The 23,751-nt window shown below is 37.3% G+C and overlaps 1 protein-coding gene across 2 annotated transcripts in view; it reads right to left on the bottom strand.

Moving 5' to 3' along the window:
- The window catches only part of Prkg1 (protein kinase, cGMP-dependent, type I), a 1,159,533-nt gene that overhangs the window by 1,067,264 nt on the left and 68,518 nt on the right, over positions 1-23,751 (bottom strand). The window contains exon 1 of one of the 2 annotated variants that reach the window (XM_005385905.2): positions 11,442-12,682. The exons of the other annotated variant lie outside the window; for it this stretch is intronic. Within the exon in view, the coding sequence (XP_005385962.1) occupies positions 11,442-11,752 (311 nt within the window). The 5' untranslated portion in view covers positions 11,753-12,682. Of the gene's footprint in view, positions 1-11,441; positions 12,683-23,751 lie in introns of those variants that run through there. 2 annotated transcript variants of the gene reach the window in all.

Here is a 23,751-nt window from a genome sequence, read left to right as displayed (position 1 = left end):
GCCCCATTTACTCCATCTAGAAAAATGGAATGATTATCATAGCAGATCACTGCAGAATTAAATGAGATGGCATATACATTATAGAGTAAGAGAAACATTTTTAATAATTATCTGCATTGTCATTAATAGTTGATGCCTCGTGTGTGCAGACATGGGGCCTTTTGAAGGTGATTCGATCGTAGCATTTCTGTACTTGTGGGTGAATTAATCCACTGGTGAACACACTGCTGAATGCACTGCTATCAGGCAGTTCTTGGCTGCAAGAGCCAGTCCACTGAGGGCATAAGCTGGAAAGGCGTATCTTCCGCGCTGGGTCCTCCCTCCACTCTCTGCTTCCTGACCACCCTGACATGAGCACCTTTGCCTCTGCCCAGGCCTTTCCACCATGCCCTTCTGCCTTGGAATCAGAAAACTATGAACTGAAACCTTGAAAAACTGTGAGCCAAAATAAGCCTCTTCTTCCTTGAATTGTGGGTGTCGGGTATCGTCCCGGGGAGAGGAAAGTGACTAAGACACCCTTCGTGATGATGAAGCAATATATTCAGCTATTAACTGGGATCAAGAGGGAAGGGAAAGAAAACTGTCATCATGTCCTAAAAGCACACTAGCAAGAGCTCACTAGATGTTATTTAACAATTCCTAAGTCCATCCAGCAGAGAATTCCATTCTCGCCATGACAAATGTACACTTCAGTTATTTGCCATCCATCACAGTGACAGTAGCCCTCAGGAATCCAGAAGATGGAGCACTGCTCTATTCTGAAAGATGATTACATGTTGTGGGACTTCCATGGTGGGGACCAAAAATAAGACAAGCCACAGAAGAGAAAGGCTCACCTGAGGAAAGTAGTCCTCTGTGCTGTGTTTTACTTTTATACTTTAAAATGAATGTTTTAGCAATGTGTTTGTTCAATTTTATTCACCTCTGCATACTTTCCATGGGAATTTTCACCAATGTATCTCAATAGTGATTGGTTCTTTAAAGTTCTTCATTTCTTAGGGTATCGAAGAGTTAACCTCAATTGCCTAAAATAACCATGATTTTATTATAGATAGAATGTAACTTTTAATGGAAAACAGGATATTTATAAAATGCCAGTATTTTCTAAAATAATTTCTTACATTTATAAATAAACACGAACAATTATCCAAACATACTTAATGCCTCCACAATGTCTAAATTCTTCATTTCTGTAAGTTTTTGCTTTACTTATCATTATTTTAAATTGCATGGACTATACTCTTTTAGGAGTTGGTTATCAAAAGAAAACATATTTTTAGAGTAGCTATTTCCTACCCAAAGCCAAAAAGTGAGGGAAATAAACATGTTAATGCCTAAGCAAAGCAACAAAAAGGCAAAGACATGATGAATTCATGAAGTCTGTGAAAGGTGGCAAAAAACTAATAAAGATGACCCATGATAGTGAGCTTGTTATTTTATTTATTTTCTATTCCTTTCCACACAGATTTTCTCAAAGTTACAATCATTCAGGGTTATGCCAGTCAGTTCTATATGAAGAAATCATTTAGTTCTTCTTTGTGTCTTTTTATTCCAACAGGATAGTAAAAGCCGCTATAGTAAGTTATGTTAAAACATCTGGAATGCAGAATTGGGCAAATTACACTTTTATGTCAGATTTTTCTTTTCTGATGAACAACAAAAAAATCTAAAGTGATATTCTGAAGGAAAGAAAACTGGCTATTTCCTGATTAAGGCTACAACCATTTAAAAAGTCATAGCGTAGTTTCTTTCACAATATTTCTAAAGCTTTTCAGATTTATAAGAAGAAACACTGCTCATACAAATATATGATGGAGTCCAGCATCACATTTCTATAAAACTAGGTATTAAGTGAATGATCAGAAACTGCAACTGTTCCTTCCTTTTGTACTATACCATATATTCCAAGGCAAAAAATTCTCCTGACAATTCAGAACGAATAACGTTCTATTAAGTAAAATCCATTTACTCAGAATAAAGAAGTAGTCCACTGAATGGGTCTTTTTCAAAAAAAAAACAAACAAACAAAAAAAAAAACCAAACTACTCTTACTTATGTAAGTGTCTTTGGGCTTATTTTTCTAAGCATTGACATCCAAAGACAATTCCAAAACAAGAGAGTAGCAATTACCTAGAATGAAGATGGTGATTCACACAAAGTTCTGTGCTTACTTATGCACACAGTGTACAGTCTAAGGTTTATTCAATGCATACTTACTTACTTTGCTCCTCCCACCGACCTGAGTTGCCATCACAGGCTTAGCAAAATGGTACCTGTCACTTTCAGGTGCCTAATAGTCTCCTTTGAAAGATACTGTGACATTGTGTCAAACCATACAAACCCAATCCAAGGCCGTCCTCTCATACTCAGTCACCAAGGGTTTAGGCAAAGTGTGTCTTATAAGAAAGGCAATGGATTTGTGCTTCCTTTTACAGAGTGTTTGCTAGCCACCTGCAGCCACAGTAGAGAATGTCCTGTGCATCTCCTAGGCCATCTATAACAACAGGCCCCAAAGAAGCAAACACAGAATTTCTATTTTTCTGCTTTGTCAGGACAATCCTTTTTTATTTCCCTTTACTCCAGACTAAGAAGCACTATCAAAACCATGATTTATTGATAGATCTAGACCATTAGGAGATACACAGTATACACAGAGAAATGTTTTTCTCTTACACCACCTCATTATTTCTTGGTCTAGATCTGGTGAAATCTTGATACTATCATAATACTACTGTTTCACAAACAGCAGTAGTATCTTTGTTTATCTGGGGTTTATTTGTCATCATTGACATACAAAACAATCAACCACATTAAACTGACTGGTTGAAGTTATAGTTACTTCATGTATAAAGAAGAAACACGTTGCTATTTCTAAAAAGCATTCTAAAATAGTGGGTATGATATAGAAGTAAAAAATGAAGCTAAAAATTAGATCAATAACATTGGGAGATAGGTTTTGGCAACACATTATAACTGCAGAACAATAATTTAAACAACTTACTTATGCTTTGGCTAGGCATAAGTTATTCCACCTTTATATAGAAGATACTGAAATTACATCTGTCTTACAGCAAATCTGATGATGTTTAATTTGCATTTATGATCTTTAGATAAGCAAAGGTAATTAACAATGTTTGATTTTTTGATCCAGTTGTAAGTAATGTACACTGGCACTAAATTGTCACTTTTTTTGTTCTAAAAAATTCCATACTTTCCTGTCTTATAATAAAAATAACCCAAAAACAAATATTTTCCCAGATCTTACCATCAATTTTTTCCCAGTGTTCTGTTTTTAACTGCTTAAATGTTTATCCATAATAAGTAAACACATGCTTCTGGTCATGTTTCTTTATTGTTGTTAATTCCTCTTATCCCTCCCATTTAGGCCCAATAACCAAATGCACTATTCATAATGAAAGTGTTTACTTTCCCTATGATTAACTTCACTGTGTAATTAATGTCCCTAATCCTCTGGGCAGCTTTATTGTATCTACTCCATTTTAACATGCTATCTGTCAGCTGAATATATTTTCATAGTTTAGAAGGAGAGAGACAGACAAGTAAGCTCCTCCTTGCTGACTCTGATTCTAAGATGATTTGTTTTACCAAAAAATATTTGCAATAATATTAGCTATTTTCCTTGCTTATATAAACTGCCCCATTGGCTGATTATTACCTGAGAAGACAATGATAGAACTGCAAATATAGTAAACGGATGCCTATCAGAGCCCATTAGGAGCACCTTGAAGTGTATGTAACAGTGATGTAAGGAGAAAGAGGACAGATAAGAAGGAAGCACAGAGCTGGCAACGGGGGCAGTAGTGAGGTCTGACTACAAGGGTGATACATTCTTATCTCCTTCAAGAGACTTCCTCGGAGATCCACCAAGATCTCTTCCCGCAGGTATTATCTCAGACCTCTCATCTGCCAGCAGTGCCCAGATCTGTTCATTCAAATCAAACTCTCTGCAAAGGGGGCTGAGAGGTTGATGTGATCCTTCTGCTTTCTCTGAAAACTCCCTGGAAAGTACTCTTCATCCTGAGCTCAAGCTGTTTGCCTTAAAAGGATAAAATATCTGTAGGGAAAAAAAAAAACTGTAGCTGGCTGCAAAGGCATCACATACCAGAAGAAAAGCCCAAGACTGCACTTCCAAAAGGCACTCGTTTTTCTTTTACCTCCTTCAACTTCACCTGGCACAGCAGCAGCTGGGATGCAGGGAAAGTCTTCCTGACTAACAAGACAGTTATCCCCACTGACAGTGAAAAACAAACTTGGAATGATGGCTGATCCTAATGTGTGTCATATTTGAATGGTGGCCAGCACTTGCGGCTGGCAGTAAAAAGGAAACACACTTGCCCAATGAGAAGAGCTGCTGCCACTTTGTGTGTCATAGGACTATACCTGGTAACCTCAGAAATTACAGTGAAACAGACGGATCCAGATAGTACGGGGATCAGAGAGCTGGGCCATCCTGGTTCCACTACAAGTGAGGGATCTGGGCTGATCAAAGAGACTAAGGGGAGTGCTTCCCCAAAGGATGAGAATTCTAGTACTATGTAATGCCCAAAGTCCAATGGGCTATTGCACAGGCACTCTACCCCGTCTGTACATTAGAAGAGACACAGAAACTAAAATAAACTACATATTCCTCTGGCCCATCCCAAAAAATTGACTCAGAACCTCCAAAGATGGTACACTGAGCAAACATTTTTTAAACCTTCCTATGTGATTCTAATATGCAGCTGGATTAAGAATCAATGGACTAGGTAAAGTAATGAAGACTTAGGTGGGAGAAAAAATAAGACGTTATATATTGCAAACCTATCATCTGGGAAAAAATCCACTATTGCTTTTGCGAGCCCCTAGTGTTTAAGAGCTTTAGCCTATGAGACATTCACTTCTTTAGATGGAAAAGTTATCCTTTTCAAATATCACATGCAAACATATCACACACACACACAAATATCCTGTTGTCTTCCTTTCAGGACGGTTCTCGAATTTTGCTGCACACTGTAATTACTTAAGAAATTTTTTTTAAAATACTGAAGCCTAGCTTTCATCTCCAGAAATACTGGTGTTAATTGGTTTAAGGTAAAACTTTGTCATTGGATTCATTCAAAAGTTCCCAAATGATCCTAATGTACAACTACATTTGAGAGCCGCAATCCTACGTAATTTCTATTACTTCTCCAAAGTTATTCTGCTTCCTTTTTACTTACAAGTGAACAGATACACCCTATGTATGGTCTCTATGTTATGCTTAGATTTTTCTGCAATTGCCTAATCTTTACACCTTTTTGGAAAGCAGGAAATCCTACTAGTTAAGGAGAAAGGCTGTGGAGCTCAAAATCAGATTCAGTTTCCTGCTAAGTATGTGACCTCGAGCAAGCTGTTTGCTTCTCTGCATCCTGGCATTCTTTTCCTCATGCTGTAAAATGAGGATAATATAGAAGCTTCCTCACAGGGCTGTCTGAGTGGTAGGAGATATGATGAAGGTGAAGCAAAGGATCAGTGCCTTGCAGAGTAAAAGTCTTCCATGACTGTTTGCCACTGATGATGAGAGACATTGCCACTCTCGACCCATTAATTCAGAACAGTGATATGCTGATGTATTGCAAAAGAGTGAGACTCTTTTGCTGCACAACATGGACTGCATAAAGACCACCAAGCCCTCGTTGATCTTAAGGGATGTTTCTAAGAGATAATGTAAAGTATTCAAAATAAGCATTGGTCTAAAGGAGAGCACCTTCATAATCTGCTGCCAATATCACAGTCTGGTTTTCTAAGAGGAAAAGCTTTCAGTTTACTCCATCGCTATCTTCGTTCATGAAGTACTACCTGACTTGCAAATTCTGTTCTAGTCTAGGGCATATTCACTCACCCAGAAGCCCATAGTTACTTTCCAACTTTCTTGCAAATATGGCATAGCTTTAACAAGACTTACCTTGTTTTGTCCTTTCCTATCCAACTCCCCCATACACATCTCTTCCTACTCTCCTCTCCTGCTTCTTTTTTTCTTATTGTTATGATTATAAAATTCATGCCGTAACAAGGCACTTTGGGGCATGTACCATTAGTCCTACCTTGTATTAAACATCTGCTTTGTGTAGCTGCAGTTTTTGTCCTATTGTTTATATTTACATGACAGTTTTGGAGGAAGAACATTCCTCTGCTCTTACAAGCGAAATTATGCTTAGAGAGTTCAAACAGGCTGCATATACTTAACTTCTTGGAAAATAAATTTGAAGGAGATGAGACGGTGAGGAGATGGTGAGGAACATGGTCATTCCAGAAGATGGTGAGAGGGAAAGGAATTGGTGTCGGAAGGCTGGGTGGGAGGAAGCGGAGAGGGGCTGTCAGGGAAGGGATGGCAAACAACACCAGCTCAACAGTTCAGATTAGGATTTGAAATGCCACAGATGTGATTGCATAATAAGCTGTTGAGCATGCTGGTAAATGCTGCTTTCAGTACGTGGTTATTTGTCACATTGTCTTGTGCTCTCCAGGCTCACAAGGTTCAGGTCGGAGGGCCTGGCATGCTAGCAACAGGCCCAGTGCCTTGGGATGGGCAGCAGCACCTATGGTGGAGATGGCACAAAGAGCCGCAGCCTGGTGTTCAAATTGGTTGCTAGGATACCATGGAGACCCTCCATTACTAAGCAGACAGAGAGGAAAAAAATATGTCCATATGCCTTATAACCTGCAAATAGCCACAATGGAAACACTGCCTGTCTTTTATCCTTTTCCGTTAGGAATCCAAGCCCAACTCTTTAGGAAAACAACAAGTATGAGAAGCTGGTCATTTATATTCTCAGGCAGTCTGCAGAGATACTCTGCTTAAGCACTTGTCAGTATTTTTATTATAAGCCTTATATCAGGGGTACATAACTTGACTGTATTCCAAAACACCCAGATAGAATTTTAGCAGCCTGGTATTGTACATTTTTATAAAAGATTTCACAACTTCATTTCCACTGCATAGACTATAACGTGCAATTAATGGTCAAACTTAAATGGGAAACTATTATAATTACGTTAGGTCAGAGTCTATCTCCTTCACAAAAACAGGAAAGATAAATTTCAAAAACAAACATCAGGTTCAGTTCTCATCCAAGTCCAGTTTGCCTAAGTATGTGAGGGATCAACAATGCCAGTCCGTGGTAAACAATTAGATATTTTCAAAAGGAACTTTCTGAAGTGAGTGACAAAGGGGAACTTCATTTCTTTAAGGATGGCACTTGGTGTCTTTAAAGGATTAAAACACCTGCAGCTTTCTTAAATTAAATATTCTCCCCTGGTTAGTATAGTTATGATTACAACCAAGACTGTATTGGTGAGGAGGGCTGGAACATTGGAACTGCATTCTAAGTCTGAGAACTTTACTAGTGGGTAACAACTAGTTCTTGATATGAAACACACACACACACACACACACACACATTCTTGATTATTCTAAAAACAAACAGAAATTGCCACTTAGTTACTGTATAAAATCATAGCAACAGAGATTCTTCTGTTACTGGCACAAGCTTACTTTTTCTCAAGTCCCTGTATGGTACTCTAGTACAACCACCAGTTGCTTGCTTTACTCAGATATGCCCTGTTTATTTGCTAACAGGTTGGACTGTATCTGCCCCAAGCCCACTCCATGCATCACCTCATCTCATTATCAAGCACCTAAATCATGCCCATCTTCAAACACTTACTTTTAAAACTTCCTCAAGAGTTTCTGATACCATAAAATGAAATCAATTTCATATATTTAGCCAAACGTCTTAGCTTATCTCCTCTGCAACTTACTTTACTCAATTCTCTACAGTAATTAACTTGTGCAGTATTATTTATACCTGTTAACTCCTTGGTGATAGGGTGGATGAATCTCTTACCTCTAACACCTGACAGTATTTTGCACATGGCAGACATTCCATGAAAGTATTGAACTGACCTATAGAACACATTGGGAATTTAATTCCCACCTTTGAAGAAAGCTATGTTTCCATACTATGCCATCTATAATTAAACAGAATTCTAAAATTGTCTCAACTTTCTACAGATTTGAACATACAGCAGTTTAAAAGACTTTATTGCTCTTGAGATATATGGATGGCAAGGTTTAGAAAATCACATATTATCTTTTTAATCTTAATGTTTCCTTAAAAACAAGAAAATGTATATCTTGTTATCTTCAGTTCTTCAAAGTACTTCACAATCACAAAGTGAAACAGAACAGAATACGTCATCATCCTCTGAAACGCAGCTACCTCTGGGGTGAAAAGCAACAACTTTAGAAATATCCAACACTAATAACTTTTGATAGAAATGTAAGTCTACACACTCCAACTAAAATGACATGAAATGCTGTGACAGTAAAATGGAAAAGATTTGGGAATACTGACAATCAGTAGATCAAAATATCAAACAGTGAGTAGTCTAATCTAGTATAGGCAATGAATGAAATGTCATAAAATAAAACTAATATCACAAGTTTCTAAAAGCCAATAGCCTATCTGATCTCATAGAATGCATAGTTTTGTTTGTTTCTTTTGTTTTAAGGGTTTATTTGCTCAATTTATTTAAAAAACATATCTTTTTATATGTTTTACATTCTCAAATATTTATTTGGCAGCAAATGAATACAAGTTCCAATTTCCTACATCAGTTTTTCATTTAACATTTATAAACTAAAAAGGCCTTATGAGTTATACCTATCAGCTTGTGAAAGAGACCAATTAAAAACACTGCTTCCAACTCAAGGATGCAGTAGGAATGTTCCGGCTCCGTGCTGGAATCTGACAACCTTCTTTCCAATTCTCACCTTAAAGGAAAAATTCCAAACCAAAAATGTCAGGGGGATTAATTACTAAGTTAGTTTACATTTTATACTATCTTTGAAATAACCAAAACATCACTAAGAAAAAGAGAATTGTTTTGAAAATTATAATCCTCAAAAGGTAACCTCAGTAAACACTAGACAAATATTTGCATACATTTTAAAAGAAACTTAGCAGGGCAGATACCTACATTTAATGGAAAGACAACCAAACACTAACATTCTATGAAGTTGAAATCAATTAAAGTCTATTTGGATGGTTTCATTTTAACTTGAACTCATAATATCTACGTGTGATCTAAAGAATGATGACTACATTTAAGTTGCGCTAAAGTGCTCTTAACACTTGTTGCCAATAAATCTCTATATAGTCAAGTAATTCAAATGCAATAAATTGAAACTCAGAGTAATCATTTTCTGACTGGTGAGTTTTCTTAATTTTATGTGGTGCTTTCTTATACAGTTATTCAAATAACATAATATTCATTTTGCATACAATGTGCTTCTTTTTTCCCCTAAGATAGGTACACTCTACCATTCAAGCCAATTTTATTCTAGCTTTCTGTATGTAAGTGTGAAAAAAGAACAGATGTTTTTCCAAAATTATTTAAGCTTGGGAGACATTCTATCATTTTCTTCAATATAATCCTTCAGAATCACAAAAACCATCATGGAAATACCTTAAAAACTGAGTTCTTTAAAGTCACTAAATGAATTTCAGAATGCACAGCATTTTCAATAGATAAAACATTTATTATAATGGGACATCCTGACTTATTTGCCACAGTAATTTTATTTTCCTCTATTGACCTTTTAAGAAAATCTAGTCAAGTATTAACACGCTTCTAAAAGTTAACCACATTCTACAGTCCATTCCCTGCTGCCTAGATTCTTTTAGATCTTCTCTGATAGAATGTTTAACTGGAATTATCAGCTGGCTTGATCATACTTCATTATACAACCTATTAAAATGGCTATTTTATAAAAGCGGAGTTTGCTCTGTGTTACTATGAAGTCCTGCAGATGCTAAAATGAGATCCTATACAATGCCTGAAGATGCAAAGAGCTGTCTTTGAGTTATTTTTTTCATTATGCAAAACGTGGCCCAGGAGAGATGGCCATGTACCTCATTAGCTAAAACAGGCAAGCATGTCAGGACTGCAAATTAATTTACCACAGAAAGTGGCAGTGGATTCAGATCACTTAGGTTTCTAAAGTCTAACTCTGCTGAATTATCACAGCAACTTGTATGTATGGTCAGGATCTCAGAAATGCTTGTCCGTATTGTCTCTTCCCTATTCCTTTTCAGAAAACAAACTCCTTGTGGACGTAAAGCTGCAGGAAGAACTGTAAATGTTCCACGGGATCCAACATGTATAGGTATAATGCTGTAAGTTTTCAAAAGTACAATTAGTGCATACTCCTGATAAATAAATACAAATGGAGATCATCAAGTGTTTACTCTTTCTCCTTTTATTAACTCTTTGTGTTTATGAAGTAAAAGGTTCCCAGGGACCTTGCATTATTATGTAACACGTGTTATCCAGCCAGTGTGGTGTGGTTGTAAAGCAGCAAAATGATTTGCTTTGTCAATTATGCCACTATCTCTTAATTAAAAATACCATTCATTTTGAGGCGCTCTTTCATTCTCTGTTAATCTCATGCTCCTGAAGCATACTCTCCATATGGACTCTGAGTTGAGTGTTGTATAACAAGTTTCATTCAATTTCCCCATCCAAGTTATGAAGCCCACTGACATCAGAACTACACTGCTCTCCAAGATGCTAGAATAACAGAGTGGTTCTATTAGAAACCTCGAGTAAGGCAAGCAGTGTGTCCACATTACAAATAAAGGTAGTGTGCTTATCGCTACGTGTTCCTGCAAACGTGCTACCCTCTTGGGAGACGGGTCTGTTCATTAGTAATTACATAAAAATTCTCCAAGAAAATAAGCAATATTCTCCCTCAGATGTTATGAAAAAATATTTTGAGAAAAAAATCAACAGCCTAGGCTTCTATTTATGGAATGTAAATGTCACCCAATTGAGGAAATCAAACATTCTTCCCTTTCATATGCATATTTACTTATTTTTTACACTTTGATGATTACAGAACATCAGGTTTCAAGGGTGCCAGCGTGAAGCGCCGCATGTAGAGAAATCCAGGAGAGCACGGAAAGTAAGGGTGATAGCAGACGCCTTTCATTTCAAGTGTGATGAGCCTGCATTCAGAATTTTCCGGCTGGCCAGGTCTGCCAGGGCTTGGGAGAGACAGGTCTTGATTCCTCCTTTCACAGTCGCTCACACACACACTCGGCAGGACACACACCTGGGGCGCATTCAAACTCTACGCACCGTACTCGGCATACGCGATTGTACATGTATATTTCGTAAATACCTTAGCATCTGACAAAGACACGAAGGCAACGATGTGCAGTGACTCTGGCAGTGAAAACGTGCACAGCCCGGCAAGAAGAGCCCGTGAAAATGAAACATTTCTGAGCATGAGGACAGACATGGCCAACGGGAGGGGCGGGGGCCGACAGACAACACAGAGACCCCAGCTCCCCACCGCCAGGGTGCCGCGCGGCCCCGGCGGGACCCCTGCTTACTGTGGGCTCTTGGGGTAGAAGGGCAGGGTCACATGGCTGAGGTCCTGGATGTCGAAGGCGGTGGGCTCCGCGGAGATCGCCTGCCGCTTGGTGCGCGGCTCGCCCTGCAAGGTGCTGGCGCTCTGCTGCTGCGCCTGCTGGGTGGCCGGCCGGATCACCGAGCGGTACTTGTCCAGCTCGTTCTGCAGCTTCTGGATCAGTTCGTCCTTCTGATCCAACTCCAGCTCCAGCTCGTCGATGAGAGCATCCCGCTGCCTCAGCTCCTCGATCTTCTCCTGGAGCGCGTACTGTAAATCCCGCAGGGTGCCCATGCTCCTCTGGGCTGCCGGGGGCTCCTTCCTGCCGCTGCTCCGCGTCCTGGCGCTTCCTCTCCTCTCCGATCAACTTTCCCCAAAGTCGCCGCTGCCTCCCGAGTGCAAAAGCTTCCTACTTGAGACCAAAGCCAGCCCTGGCTTCTGAGCATGCCCAGTCCGCCGGCTCCAGCCACCGGAGTTTCAGGGTGCAGGCTCCGCTTCTCTGGGCTGCGCGCAGGCTGCGAGCGGGGACGAGCGAAGCAGCAGGTCCGGCCCGGCTAGCGCCCTGAGCGGCGGCCCGAGCGGAGTGGGTGGCTTGACTGCCGGGCTGCGGCCGTCTGTCCGGGCGCTCTGCAGAGGAAGCCTGGGCGCCCGCGGGAGCCTGATAAAGCTCGGGGCGGCCGGGGGCTGCGCGGGCGGAGCGAGGCGGGAGCCCTACTTTGGGGGTGGAGAGGTGGAAGGGAGAGGACGGAGAGGACCCGGAGGAAACTGGGGAGGCGTCAGCCGGCCCCAGAGCGTATCAGTCTTGAGGATGCTGCCCTCAGATCCTGGCCATGTACAGGGGCCGGTTTAGCTGGGACTCTGAATCCAGCTGAACGCTTTGAGTTCTGGAGATATTTGAACGCTCAGCCTCGCCGAGCAAAGCTGCGGGGCGGTGCGATGGAGCTCTGGCTTCTGCCACGCCACCTTTCCCACGGGGAGCGCCTCACACAGGTGGCTAATGCTCGCAGAGAAACTTGCCTCTCGGAGGTTAGAGGACCCGTGCCCGGGAGGGATCCCCCTTACACCCAGGTGCCTTTGGGAGAGCGGGTGGGGACGGGTTCGGATCCCCCACCCCCACCCCCAACCGTTGCTGCTCTGCCAGTTCCAGCTACTTTCCCCCCTTTCCGTCCTCGGCGAACTCAGAGTTGACCCTAGAAGGCCACTCAAGCTTCTCCATGCCCCCTCCCACTTGAGTTAGTGTCTGCAGGAAAGCTCGCCGATGGGCCTTCAGCTTCCCTTCGCGAGGTCTGACAGAGAAGCGGGGCGGGGGGGGGGGGAGGAGGCTTAAGATCACTCCCAAAAGTTCATCCTGAAAATGAACCATGCCTAACACATTAAAAATATTACTTCCATGACAACCAAGCCTTTAGGAATGCATCTTTCCACTTAGTTGGCAAGGAAAAAACTCTGACACGAGACTGAAGAGGGACAGTTCTAAAAAAGCAGACTCCAGAGGCTGCAGGACACAGGACGCTGCACCAGCACCTGTCCAGTCGCCACCCCTCACAGCTGCATCCCTACGATTTCCTAAATTGGGGACAATTAGGTAGCATCCTTTCTGCCCAAGTTTTATTCTCCCATCATGTGAAAACATTTAGAATCCTCAGAATATTTAATAGCTAAATTCCTAATATTTACCTAAATCCAAGTTTATAGGGTCTAAGCAGCCTTTTAATTACTATTCTTGGACACTCGGTATTGTAACCCACAGTTCTCTCCCCATTCCTAAATGAATCAAAGTAGATAGAAAAATTAAAATTAATTGTAATGCGGAGCTATTCACCAGACTCTAACTTTTGCCAAGGACACAAATATTAGTCTCTCAAAAACTTGCTCACTTTTGCTTTTAAATACACAACTTTCTGTATTTGAACTAATAAGTAAAAATTGCAAAAAAAGAGAGGAAAATATGAAACAAAGAAAAAACCATATAGCCACTGGCACTTTAACAAACGTTTTTATTTTGTGTATTTTTTTTTAATTAGCAGTGTAATGATAAAGGATGTACAATCCTAAACATTCTTCCACAGAGATTATGATCTAATTCCCCTACTACAGATGACATAAGACATTTAACTTGTCTCTTTTCCAATATGAACACTTTCAGAAGAGCATTAATTCCCTGAATTTGATTCTAGTACCAAAAAAAAAAAAAAAAAGAATGTAATGCATAAAGTGGATAATCTCCTAAACATTTTCACTTATAATGAATAACTCACAAATAGCAGTAAATAATAGCTCTGAATTATTGTTATTTTAATTAAAAGTGAAACAAGCACAAGCACGGAGACTTTCCATAACTGATTACATTCTAAAAGGACTTCCGTGACAATTTCTTCCTCCCAGGCCAAAGTCCAAATTCTTATTTAACCTGAGGGAATTCTTCCTTGGGAAAATGTTTAATACTAAAATACTTTTTCTTATAGGTCTATTAGTGGGGTCTATGAGGCCAAGAGTTCATGTCTCAAAATAAATTAGGAGCAATGTACAGGGGAAAATAGGCAATTGCTAAGTAAGTGTTTTGTTTTTAGAGTTCATGTGAGACTCAAATGAGGTTATTTAGTACCTATGAGCAAACAAAATAGAGACAGCGCTCGTTCATGGGTAGAAAGCTTTCTACATGTACCAAGACAAAAATTACAAACCAAAGCATTTTACCCTCAAAATTAAAAAAATCTCAGAATTTTGATCAAAAGTGAATTTTTACAATAAAATTAGTGTAAGTAGTTTTCACTACTGAATAACCTAGCTACATACAGTTATGATACTTGCATGCTACATTTTCATTTTTATTTGTTTTGTTTTTTTTGGGGGGGGGGTTTTCTCCGGTACCGGGAACCGAACTCACGACCTTGCGCTTGCCAGGCAGGCGCTTTTGCCGCTGAGCTAAATCCCCAGCCCCCCATTTTCATTTTTAATAAAACTGTCAGAGGTTCTAGGATGGACCTGATAAGGAGAATGAGTAATCTGTTAAACACAAAGAAAGTGGCTGAAAAGACATGACTGTTAAACATAACTTGCACTTTTTTTGTTTTTGGTTACCAGGAATCGAACTCAGGACCTTGCACTTACCAGGCAGATGCCCGTGCCACTGAGCCATATCCCTGGTGCATAACTTGCACTTTAAAGGTGCTCAAGATGTAGAATATATTATGTCAGGCTATACTGTGAAAAAATAATTTCTTTTTCACTTAAAAATGTTATAATTATTTAGCCAAAAATTAGAACTCTGAGATTTTCTCTTTCATTCTTAAATGGTTTAAGACTTACAATCATGTTTTTGACTGATTGTATACATTTTAAGGGAACGGATTTCCATCTCAACCTTTTGAGCGATTCTAACATTTTCTTAGCTATCTTTTGCATGGCATTTGGAAAATGCTAGTGATAAATTTTACATGAAAAACCAAGGTCTCTCAATTACAGACAAATTGTCTTTACTATGCATCCCACAGTAAAGTTAATCAGTTAAATTGCAGGATCAAAGATCAAGTATAAGTCTACTTTCTGCTCATTAGCACAGTGTCTACCACAAAACTAGAATGTATGGGACTGGGATAGCAAAGACTAATCCCTTTTGTGCTTCTTAGATATAGGCTTCATGTTAGATAGTGCATTTAGAACAATACAACTCTGAGGTAACTGAATTCATACTGTAGAATTCATTAATTGACTCACAACCCTCGGTCAGCAGTCCCCTTTTGTCATAGCTTTCACAGAGGCAAAGTTCTGTTGTTTGCTAGATCAAACTGTGGTACATTTTGCACCCAACCCTCAGAACTGAAAATAATTATTACCATGTCTTCCTGAATGGAATCTCAAAATCATGTGAAGAGATATTAAATAAAACAGATTTATTATAATATTGGCTAGTTTTAAAAATGCTAGCAGCCAAGAGAACTGGGATAATTTTACTAGCCACTTGTCCATTTCATAGATGCCACATTTTCTAGGTTCAAGAGCCTCTTTCGGCATTTTATGGGTACATATCTTTTTTTGTTGTTGTTTTGTTTTGTTTTGTTTTTCTCCGGTACCGGGAACTGAACTCATGACCTTGTGCTTGCCAGGCAGGTGCTTTGCCGCTGAGCTAAATCCCCAGCCCCTTGGGTACATATCTTGAATTTTGAAAATAAACAAAAGTATAGCTGAGCTTTTTCTCCTTTTTGGGAATCGAACTCAGAACCTTGCACTTGCCAGGCAGGTGCTTGTGCCACTGAGCTATATCCCCAGCCCAGCTGAGCTTTTTAAATGATGGAAACTACCCCTTCCTGAAACTTATAACAAGCACTTCTAAGAATCAAGATACAAAGTTCCTGTTTATTGATAGACATACTGGCTATTCATAATCAAGTTGCTATTCATAATCAAGACCACAATAAAAACAACTAATTTTCTTGAACTCTTAAGGTATTACAGGCACTATTTATGCAACCCTGCCAAATGAATATTATTGTTAATACTTCTGTTCACATCTGAGAACACAGAGGCACAGAATTACCTGCTCGGGAATGGCAAAGCCAGCCATTTAGATTTTGAATCCAGAATTTTGAAAGCAGAACTCAAACCTCTATCCTTTCCTGTCTTTGGCAAGACTTCTCTCTGTTACTCTTGTTTTGGTTTGGAATGCAGAGAGAAGACTGTGCTAGTTTGACTAAAAAGAAGAAAAATTTTTAAAACTTGAAAAAGCAACAGAAGACTTTCTCAAAGTCCCTTCTCCTAGAATAGTTGTTATTCTAGCATCATTTCATCCTGGTTTATGGTAACCAGCTTGTACCTCTTTGCCTGAATTGACCTGGTTTTAATGCCAAAAATGCTTCATATTGTCCCAGTTTTAAAATTAAAAGCCCCAAGTAATTTGTCAGTCCTGGGCAAATCAAGATAGACAGTTGGCTACTTTGTTTAATTTATAGTTACTGAAGCCAGGCACGGGGCACACGCCTGTAATCCCAGCACTGAGGAGGATGAGGCAGGAGGATTACCATGAGTTTGAGACCACCCTGGGCTATGTAGTGAATTTAAGGCCAGCCTGAACTACAGAGTGAGACCTTGTCTCAAAATTTAAAAAAAAAAAAAAATAGGACTGCTGAGCCCATTTCATAAATATTTAAAAATTTTTCTTTTAAAGTAATTGGTAATAAGGCAAAATCAAGAGTTATAATGATATATACATTATTTTAGGAACATTGGTTTTAGAAAAGCATTCACCCTATTTCAATATATAATAATATAGCACAGAAACTGTCTTTTGACTGTAAAGGGTGATGAGTCAGATGATAGAATTTTAATTATACTTTGATAAATGAGACAAAGGTTCAGGGCTTTCTTTTTGGTTTATTATTTTCATGGCAAGAAACTTGATTTTCAATGAATTAAGTACAATGATTTAAATACCTTCAGTTACATTAACTCTTATAGAATTAGTTGTATAATTCCATGGAAGAGTACATCTGGTCATAGGGAACATATATTTAAACACCCACATACATAAAAGTTCTAGAGGCTAGGATATTTTGAAGTTATACTCCTTCAAATGAAAAAATAATAATAATAAACCAATAATGAAGAAAACCTAACTGCAGAAACTTGGAAAGTGACAGCATGCTGTACTGTAATTGCTAATGTGCTCAGCATTTAGTACTAAATTAGTGTCATGCTTAATATTAGTTGAAATGAATTCTTATATTGCACTGCTTAAAATGATGGTAACTTATTATTGGACCTTAGCCTAAACTAGTTCTCATGAAAATCCACTGCACCATTTAACAAAATGAACATTTCTTTGTACTCATTAGCTAACTGCCCATTTCCAATGATTGAATAAATAATAAGTTTTAAGAAGAAAAATATTAGGTTTTCTAGATTTTTTTCTATGAATAAAAAATTTTTAAGTATGTGCAACATAATTTAAAATGTTTTCTTCACAAAAGTATTATTTTGCTATATTTAAATCCAGTGCACATATGCACAAGCATACATCATAATATTTCTAATATATGATTAATAAATGGCACTTTCTCAGTTTTATCCCAGTTATTCTGCTATATTGAATGCATGTCACTTTCTAAATTAATGCGTTGATATTTTCCACAAAATATTACAAAACATTTGCACAAGTAATTTCTTTTTGAAAATAGATTTTATATCATGTGGTTAACAGAAGAATAGTCCTGCAGTTGATGAATTTTCCTTTTGGTTGATGCTTTTATCTTAAGTAGAGTTTCCTAGCTGGCATGACTGTTCTCCTTCTACATGTTTTGTAACCAAAATTCAAAGTAAGGAAAACAAACTTTCCAGAATGCATTGAATTTAGGAAGGAAAGAAAGTACTGAAGATGTACAACAGACAATATAATAGAAGTGCGGGTGAATTAAAATTTTACAAATAAGTAAAATGACTTAGTCGAGAGGAATTCGTATTGTTCAAGTATCAGTTTTCAGGAGGAGAGGAATTTGCAGTAAAGAAAAACCCAGGAAAATGTAGATACCTTTAGTCTCATTAACTTAATGAGAAGTAAATGTCAGCTAACTTCAAATTAAGACACCATTTGCTACTGTAGCTTTTATATTATCATTATCAGAAAGAAATCCAGAAACCCAGCTTTCTAGTGACAAGCAAATGAAGTAGTAGGCTGGTAAAACAATTGGATATCATTCCAGGGTCAAGATCACTGCATGACATGGAAGTATTACTCTTGGAACAGGGGTAAAAGCCTCAGGCTGGGGCCCATAAGCTGTATATATTTGATACATATGTTAATTGACAGTAAAATTATCAGCCATCTTGCCTAACGTACATGTTTAGAAAAGATTTACAAATGCCTTTCTGCTCTAGATTAGATTTTTAAATTTATTTTTTAAGGAACAAGTATTTAATCTAGTAGGTAAATAATCCTTTAAGTGTTAGTAGTTCAGATTTAAATTTAAAAGACAAATGTGTAAACACCTATATAAAAAAGAAGTTACTCAGAAAACAATATATGGTATCTAATAGTTTCAGTGCCTTACGAAAATGAATACATTAAATCTTTTACATATTTTTACAGTTAGTACAGAATATTCAGCAATCACCTTTATTATATTAGGTAAGCATATTTTCATTCTAAAGGAAGGGTTAATTTAGGATATTAAAGTGGAAAATCAATCTAAGTTTTTCATAAAATATAACACAGCCAAAATTCAAACCATCTCTCTGCTTTAGAAAAATATCTATGTTGACTACCAATAGTAGGTGGAAAAAATGACAAAGATGTCTTCAAACCACTTTATTTGTGGAACTTTAAAAGTAATTGCTACTAGGAACACAGAGAACTTGATGAATGTTATTTATTTTCATTAGCCTGTTTCCACTGATCAGACGCTCCATTGGTAGAAGGCAACTTGCATTCCCCCAGAAGTAAAACTTACAGTATTTCCACATTCACTCCATAATTTAAATTTAGTTACTTTATATCACTCTCCAGTGCACAACAAATACACACACACACACACACACACACACATACACACACACAGAATTAAAGGACTGGCAGAAACATTTGCTATGATTTGACACACTAGACACTCTAACCATTACCACCTCCTGGGTAGGGGCAGAAGTGTTCTTTTTTTTTAATGAGTAGCACAGGTTTTTTGATCTAGAATAGACTATAGGGATTATTCACCTCAGAATTTTCATTTGAAATCTAAAGAAACCTGAAGGGAAAGGTCTTAAAAGAACTCGCCAAAGGCAAAGCAACTTTAGAACTTAAATTTCCCAATTTTCAGTATAATGTTCTTAAACTTATTGTTTCACATAGCCTTTTTGTTATTACCACAGATGAAACCCTTGCCATGAGAATCCTCTCTCACATCTCTTAGCAGGAATCCCTAAAGCCAGTTCAGACCACTTCAGAGAAGTGGTCACAGAGAATAAAATACATTCAAAGTTCTTTGACATGTCTAATTAGTTCTCCAACTTATTGGACTTTTATTATTACTATGTAGATCCATGTAATGAGAAAAGAGCGTGTGTATGGGGAGAGAGCTCTGCCTGCTTAGGTCGGCCCCACAGGCATCCATACACCATTGATATGGCATGTAACCCAGAATTGTCAGTCACCTCAGTCATGGACAAGTTACATAGGTAAAGGAGGTGGGTGCACCCCCAATTTTTTGCATTTCAGTTTCATTGACAAAGGTCCTTGGAGAAATAGGGTGCTTTATTTCCTTAGAGACAGCTTACACCTCTTCCCTTCATAGGGTTTTAAAAACTCTTGAAATATGAAAGACACTCACTACCAAGAAAAAGCAAATTGATCCTTAACTCAAAAGGTAACACTCTCCACCCCACACAGAACTCTCAGAATTCAGTGACACTTGTTTGATTCCCTCAAATCTTGTGGCCTTAGACAATTGAAACGTTTAAGGTCTAATAACTTTAGAGTGTACCAAAATAACATTCATTTAATACTGTCTAATGCGGAACTCTGCAAAACTTTTGCCAAAAAAGAAATTAGAGATACATTTCAAAATGCATTAAAAGAGCATTTTAACATATAACATTAATATTTTCATAGAAAGAATTTTATATTTCAAGATTTTAAGTATGTGTTCATTTAATTAGCACTCAACCTACAAGGCAAATGGCTACCATGTTATTTAGCTTTCATATTCTGGAATCAGAGGTTATCCAATTATGAGAAATGGAAAAATCGATGAAGAAAACACAAATAACCAAAAAGAAAAACCCAAATACCAAAAACTGGCACAATACCTAGTGGACAAGGTAAAGTTTTGCCACAGCTGAATGTCTTAACTCAGGGCTCTCGCCCATCAAGGAATACAGTACAGCTGTTGTTTTCTTGAAAGACAAACTGTAGTTCTTTAAAGTGGTGATAAGTGAATGCATACGGATTCTATGATCAAAAATTTGGGAAAGCACTGAGATAAATTCATTAAAATAAAATGATTTTTGGTTCTCATCAATATTTTTAATTTTATAGTATGAATGAGAAATCTCCAAAATAAATTTATAATATGTAAAATGTTATATATACTATAAGTGATACAAATATACAGTTGATTCAAGCAACTGGACTTTAAATTTGTTAGACCTGCATGTTCGCAATATTTCGTTGTTAAAAGATCAATTACACAACTTATTATAAGCTATAAGCATTTTCCTCATTTGTGGAATTCTTTATTCGAATCTATATACACAGAAATACCTGCGATAATACAGCTTTAGTCCTGCCAACAACACTGCCAACCACCAGCATCTCCCCTTAAATGCACAATTTGTCCAGCCTGTGACTACAGCCAATGGCATGACATCAAACCACGAACATATGATAAATCTGATACCTCCAGGAAGGAGTAGCATTGCCATTTGACTCATAACTATATTTCCTCTTTTAAAATTAGGCTGGGTATAGGACTGTTACTCAGGTTGAAAATATGGTAAAGAAAAAATTATAAATGGGATCAAAATCAGGACAGCAACTGTTTAAAAATCACATAAGTAATTGATATTTAGTTCTTCAAAAATGCCAAGCACCAACTAATTTCATTTTACACTTTCAGAGCTTTTCCAGTGAGGATTCTTTTTCTCCTGTAAAACCTTTTTCCTAAATTTGACTATTTTCAAAACAAATCACCTAATCACCTCCCATCTTTGAAGTCAATACTCAATGATTTCATTCTTTATTTCTCCCTTTCTCTTCATCCTTGTCTCTGATAATCCTTCTGAATTACCCAATATTTTCCCTTATACTAGCACTTATCATGATTTGTAAATGTATATTTGTACTGTGGATATTTGTTACCTAGGTACCTTCTTCCATTATATTATAAACTCTAAGAAAATAGGGAACTATAGTTTGTTGCCCAACACCTAGCACAAGGAGACCCTTACTGTACACATGTCAATTCCACAGAGCAAATAAAGTTAGGAATAAAGAAAGGAAAAGAACAAATACTTATTTTGTATCTGCAGCTCACTTTCATGGTAAAGAAAGAGGAGTAAAGCAACAATTTTTTGTGTGGAATATTTAATAAATCAAATCTGGAAGTGGCTTAGTTTAAGGCCTATCTGTAATAAATTAAACATATTGGGGCTTTGTTTAAAAGTCTGTTTTCTCCTTCAGAAAGAAAAAAAGAACAAAATATTTGTCTGCTTAAGACCCATGACAAATTTTCTTCCTGTTACCTTAGAATTTTTCTGGAACATAATGTTTCTTGATACTCAACTACTTATTAAAAGTAAAGCAAAACAATCAGCTTTCTTAGTGCACTTTTAAATCGCCATAATCTCAGATTCTTTGTTACTTTTGTGCTTGTAATACACTGTCTTCAAGGTCCCCTGTAACTGTCCATGACACCCGCCATTCTTCAACTTCTTTCACGGTTCTAGTTTCCATTTAAAGTACTTTTTAAGTTACTTGGCCAATTAGTAACCAATGCTTGTGCTCTACCTGATCATTTCATTCACATTAGCTTTAGAAGTTCACACTAAAACAAAATTCAAAGTACATTTATACACAAAAAGCAAATTGATCTACCCCAAAATACTTCTAATTTACTAATTTAGTGCTTAAAATAGATTTACTTCCTTTTTCATTCTTTCGTTCTTTGTTTGTTTTTCCTACAGTGTAGGCCCTTCACAATTAGCTTAACACTAGAAACCACTGGGCATTAGCTATAATTATGAAGTTACAATGCTATGCTAAATAGCTGTTCAATTAAATCTAAAGACAGGAATATATATCTCATTAATATAGATAGAGACTATTTCTCAGCTAGTCGTTTTATGGTAATTTTTTAAATGTGAGCAAGAATGCCTCTAAAGTACTTCAAGTTTATTAAGTTTGAACATAAGTTTTGTGAAAAAGTGATTTTGTCAAACTACAACCCTAAACCCATATTTTTCCTATAAAAAAACCAAAAGTAATGCTTATTTATGGAAGAGTCAAATTTGGAGACAAATGCTCAAAGCTCTGTACATATATAACCCACAAGCTTTAGACTGTGATTATACAGTGCTTCTTTAGGGCCTAAGCGGAAGTCTTAGTTCCTAATCTGCAACCCCAAGAAATTTCTGGATATTCAGCAAAACCTTAATGTTAGTAATATTGGAAGGTCAGAACTTCCTTGCCTTGCATCATTTATCTGTAGTGGCTCTTAACTATATTTTATCCTCCGGCAAAATGGGAGTCTTGCAATGCAGTTATCTCTATACAGCCAGCAGGTCCAAGAGGTTGAGGCAGGAGGATTACAAGTTCAAGTTCAACCTGGGCAACCTAGCAAATTAGTGAGGCCATGTCTCACAAATAATTTAAGTAAATAAATGAAAAGAACTGGAGATATAGCTCAATGCAGTGGTCCTAGGTTCAATCCCCAGTACCAGAAACAAAACAAGACAAAAAAATTTACTCCTTTGGATTACCTTTTCTGAAGAGAAAAAAACCCATATGATTAGTGGTAAAAATGTCTCCTTGATATATAGATAGATATAGATATAAATATACCTTTCTATGTAGAAAAAGTATATTAGTTAAAAATAACATTTTTAGAAAATGGTTTCTAAGATTTAAATTGGACATTTCTAAAAAGTGCAAGATTAAGTAAAGCATTTCTTGATCATAAACTTATATTTCCTATTTACATAAGTCATTTATTTTAAGTACACTTCTATAAATAGAATATAGCTTCAACAAACAATGCATTCTTCACATTTTTCTTAGCCCTTAAATACTAACTTTTAATGGTTAAAATGCACAACTAAAGGTACAATTGCACCCTCTACTGTTCAAATCTTGTTCTATATTGAGCAAAGCACTGCATGTTTCCTTAACAGATCCATCATAAAAGTAACAGTAAATTACATTGTTTTCCGTTTGGCATTTGTCTTCCTTTCTTTGGAAGTTACTCAAAAACTAAAATCTAATTGTTAAAATTTTTTTTATTGATACAAATAGAAATTTACCATTTATATAGTTACTTGTACTACACTGATGACTGTGAAAAATGAAACACTAAGCATTTTTTAACTTGCTGCAAAGAAAGGATGCTATTAATCACATTTTAACATTAATCCACATAAATACCAATATCAACTCACTCAAGCCAACAATTGGTATATTTTTCTAATCATATACTAAGTTTGTCCAATCTTTTTCAAATTATAAATCAGAAAACAATATTCTCTAAAGCTGCACTTTGAAATTATGGAAAATTCATTTTTTAGTTCCCTCTGTGAATCAAAATTTAAGATACTAC

Source organism: Chinchilla lanigera, unplaced genomic scaffold (assembly GCF_000276665.1).
Source record: "Chinchilla lanigera isolate Chin_1 unplaced genomic scaffold, ChiLan1.0 scaffold00024, whole genome shotgun sequence".
Taxonomy (NCBI): domain Eukaryota; kingdom Metazoa; phylum Chordata; class Mammalia; order Rodentia; family Chinchillidae; genus Chinchilla; species Chinchilla lanigera.
The sequence above is the reverse complement of the archived record's forward strand: the minus strand, read 5'-3'. Positions and strand labels throughout refer to the sequence as shown.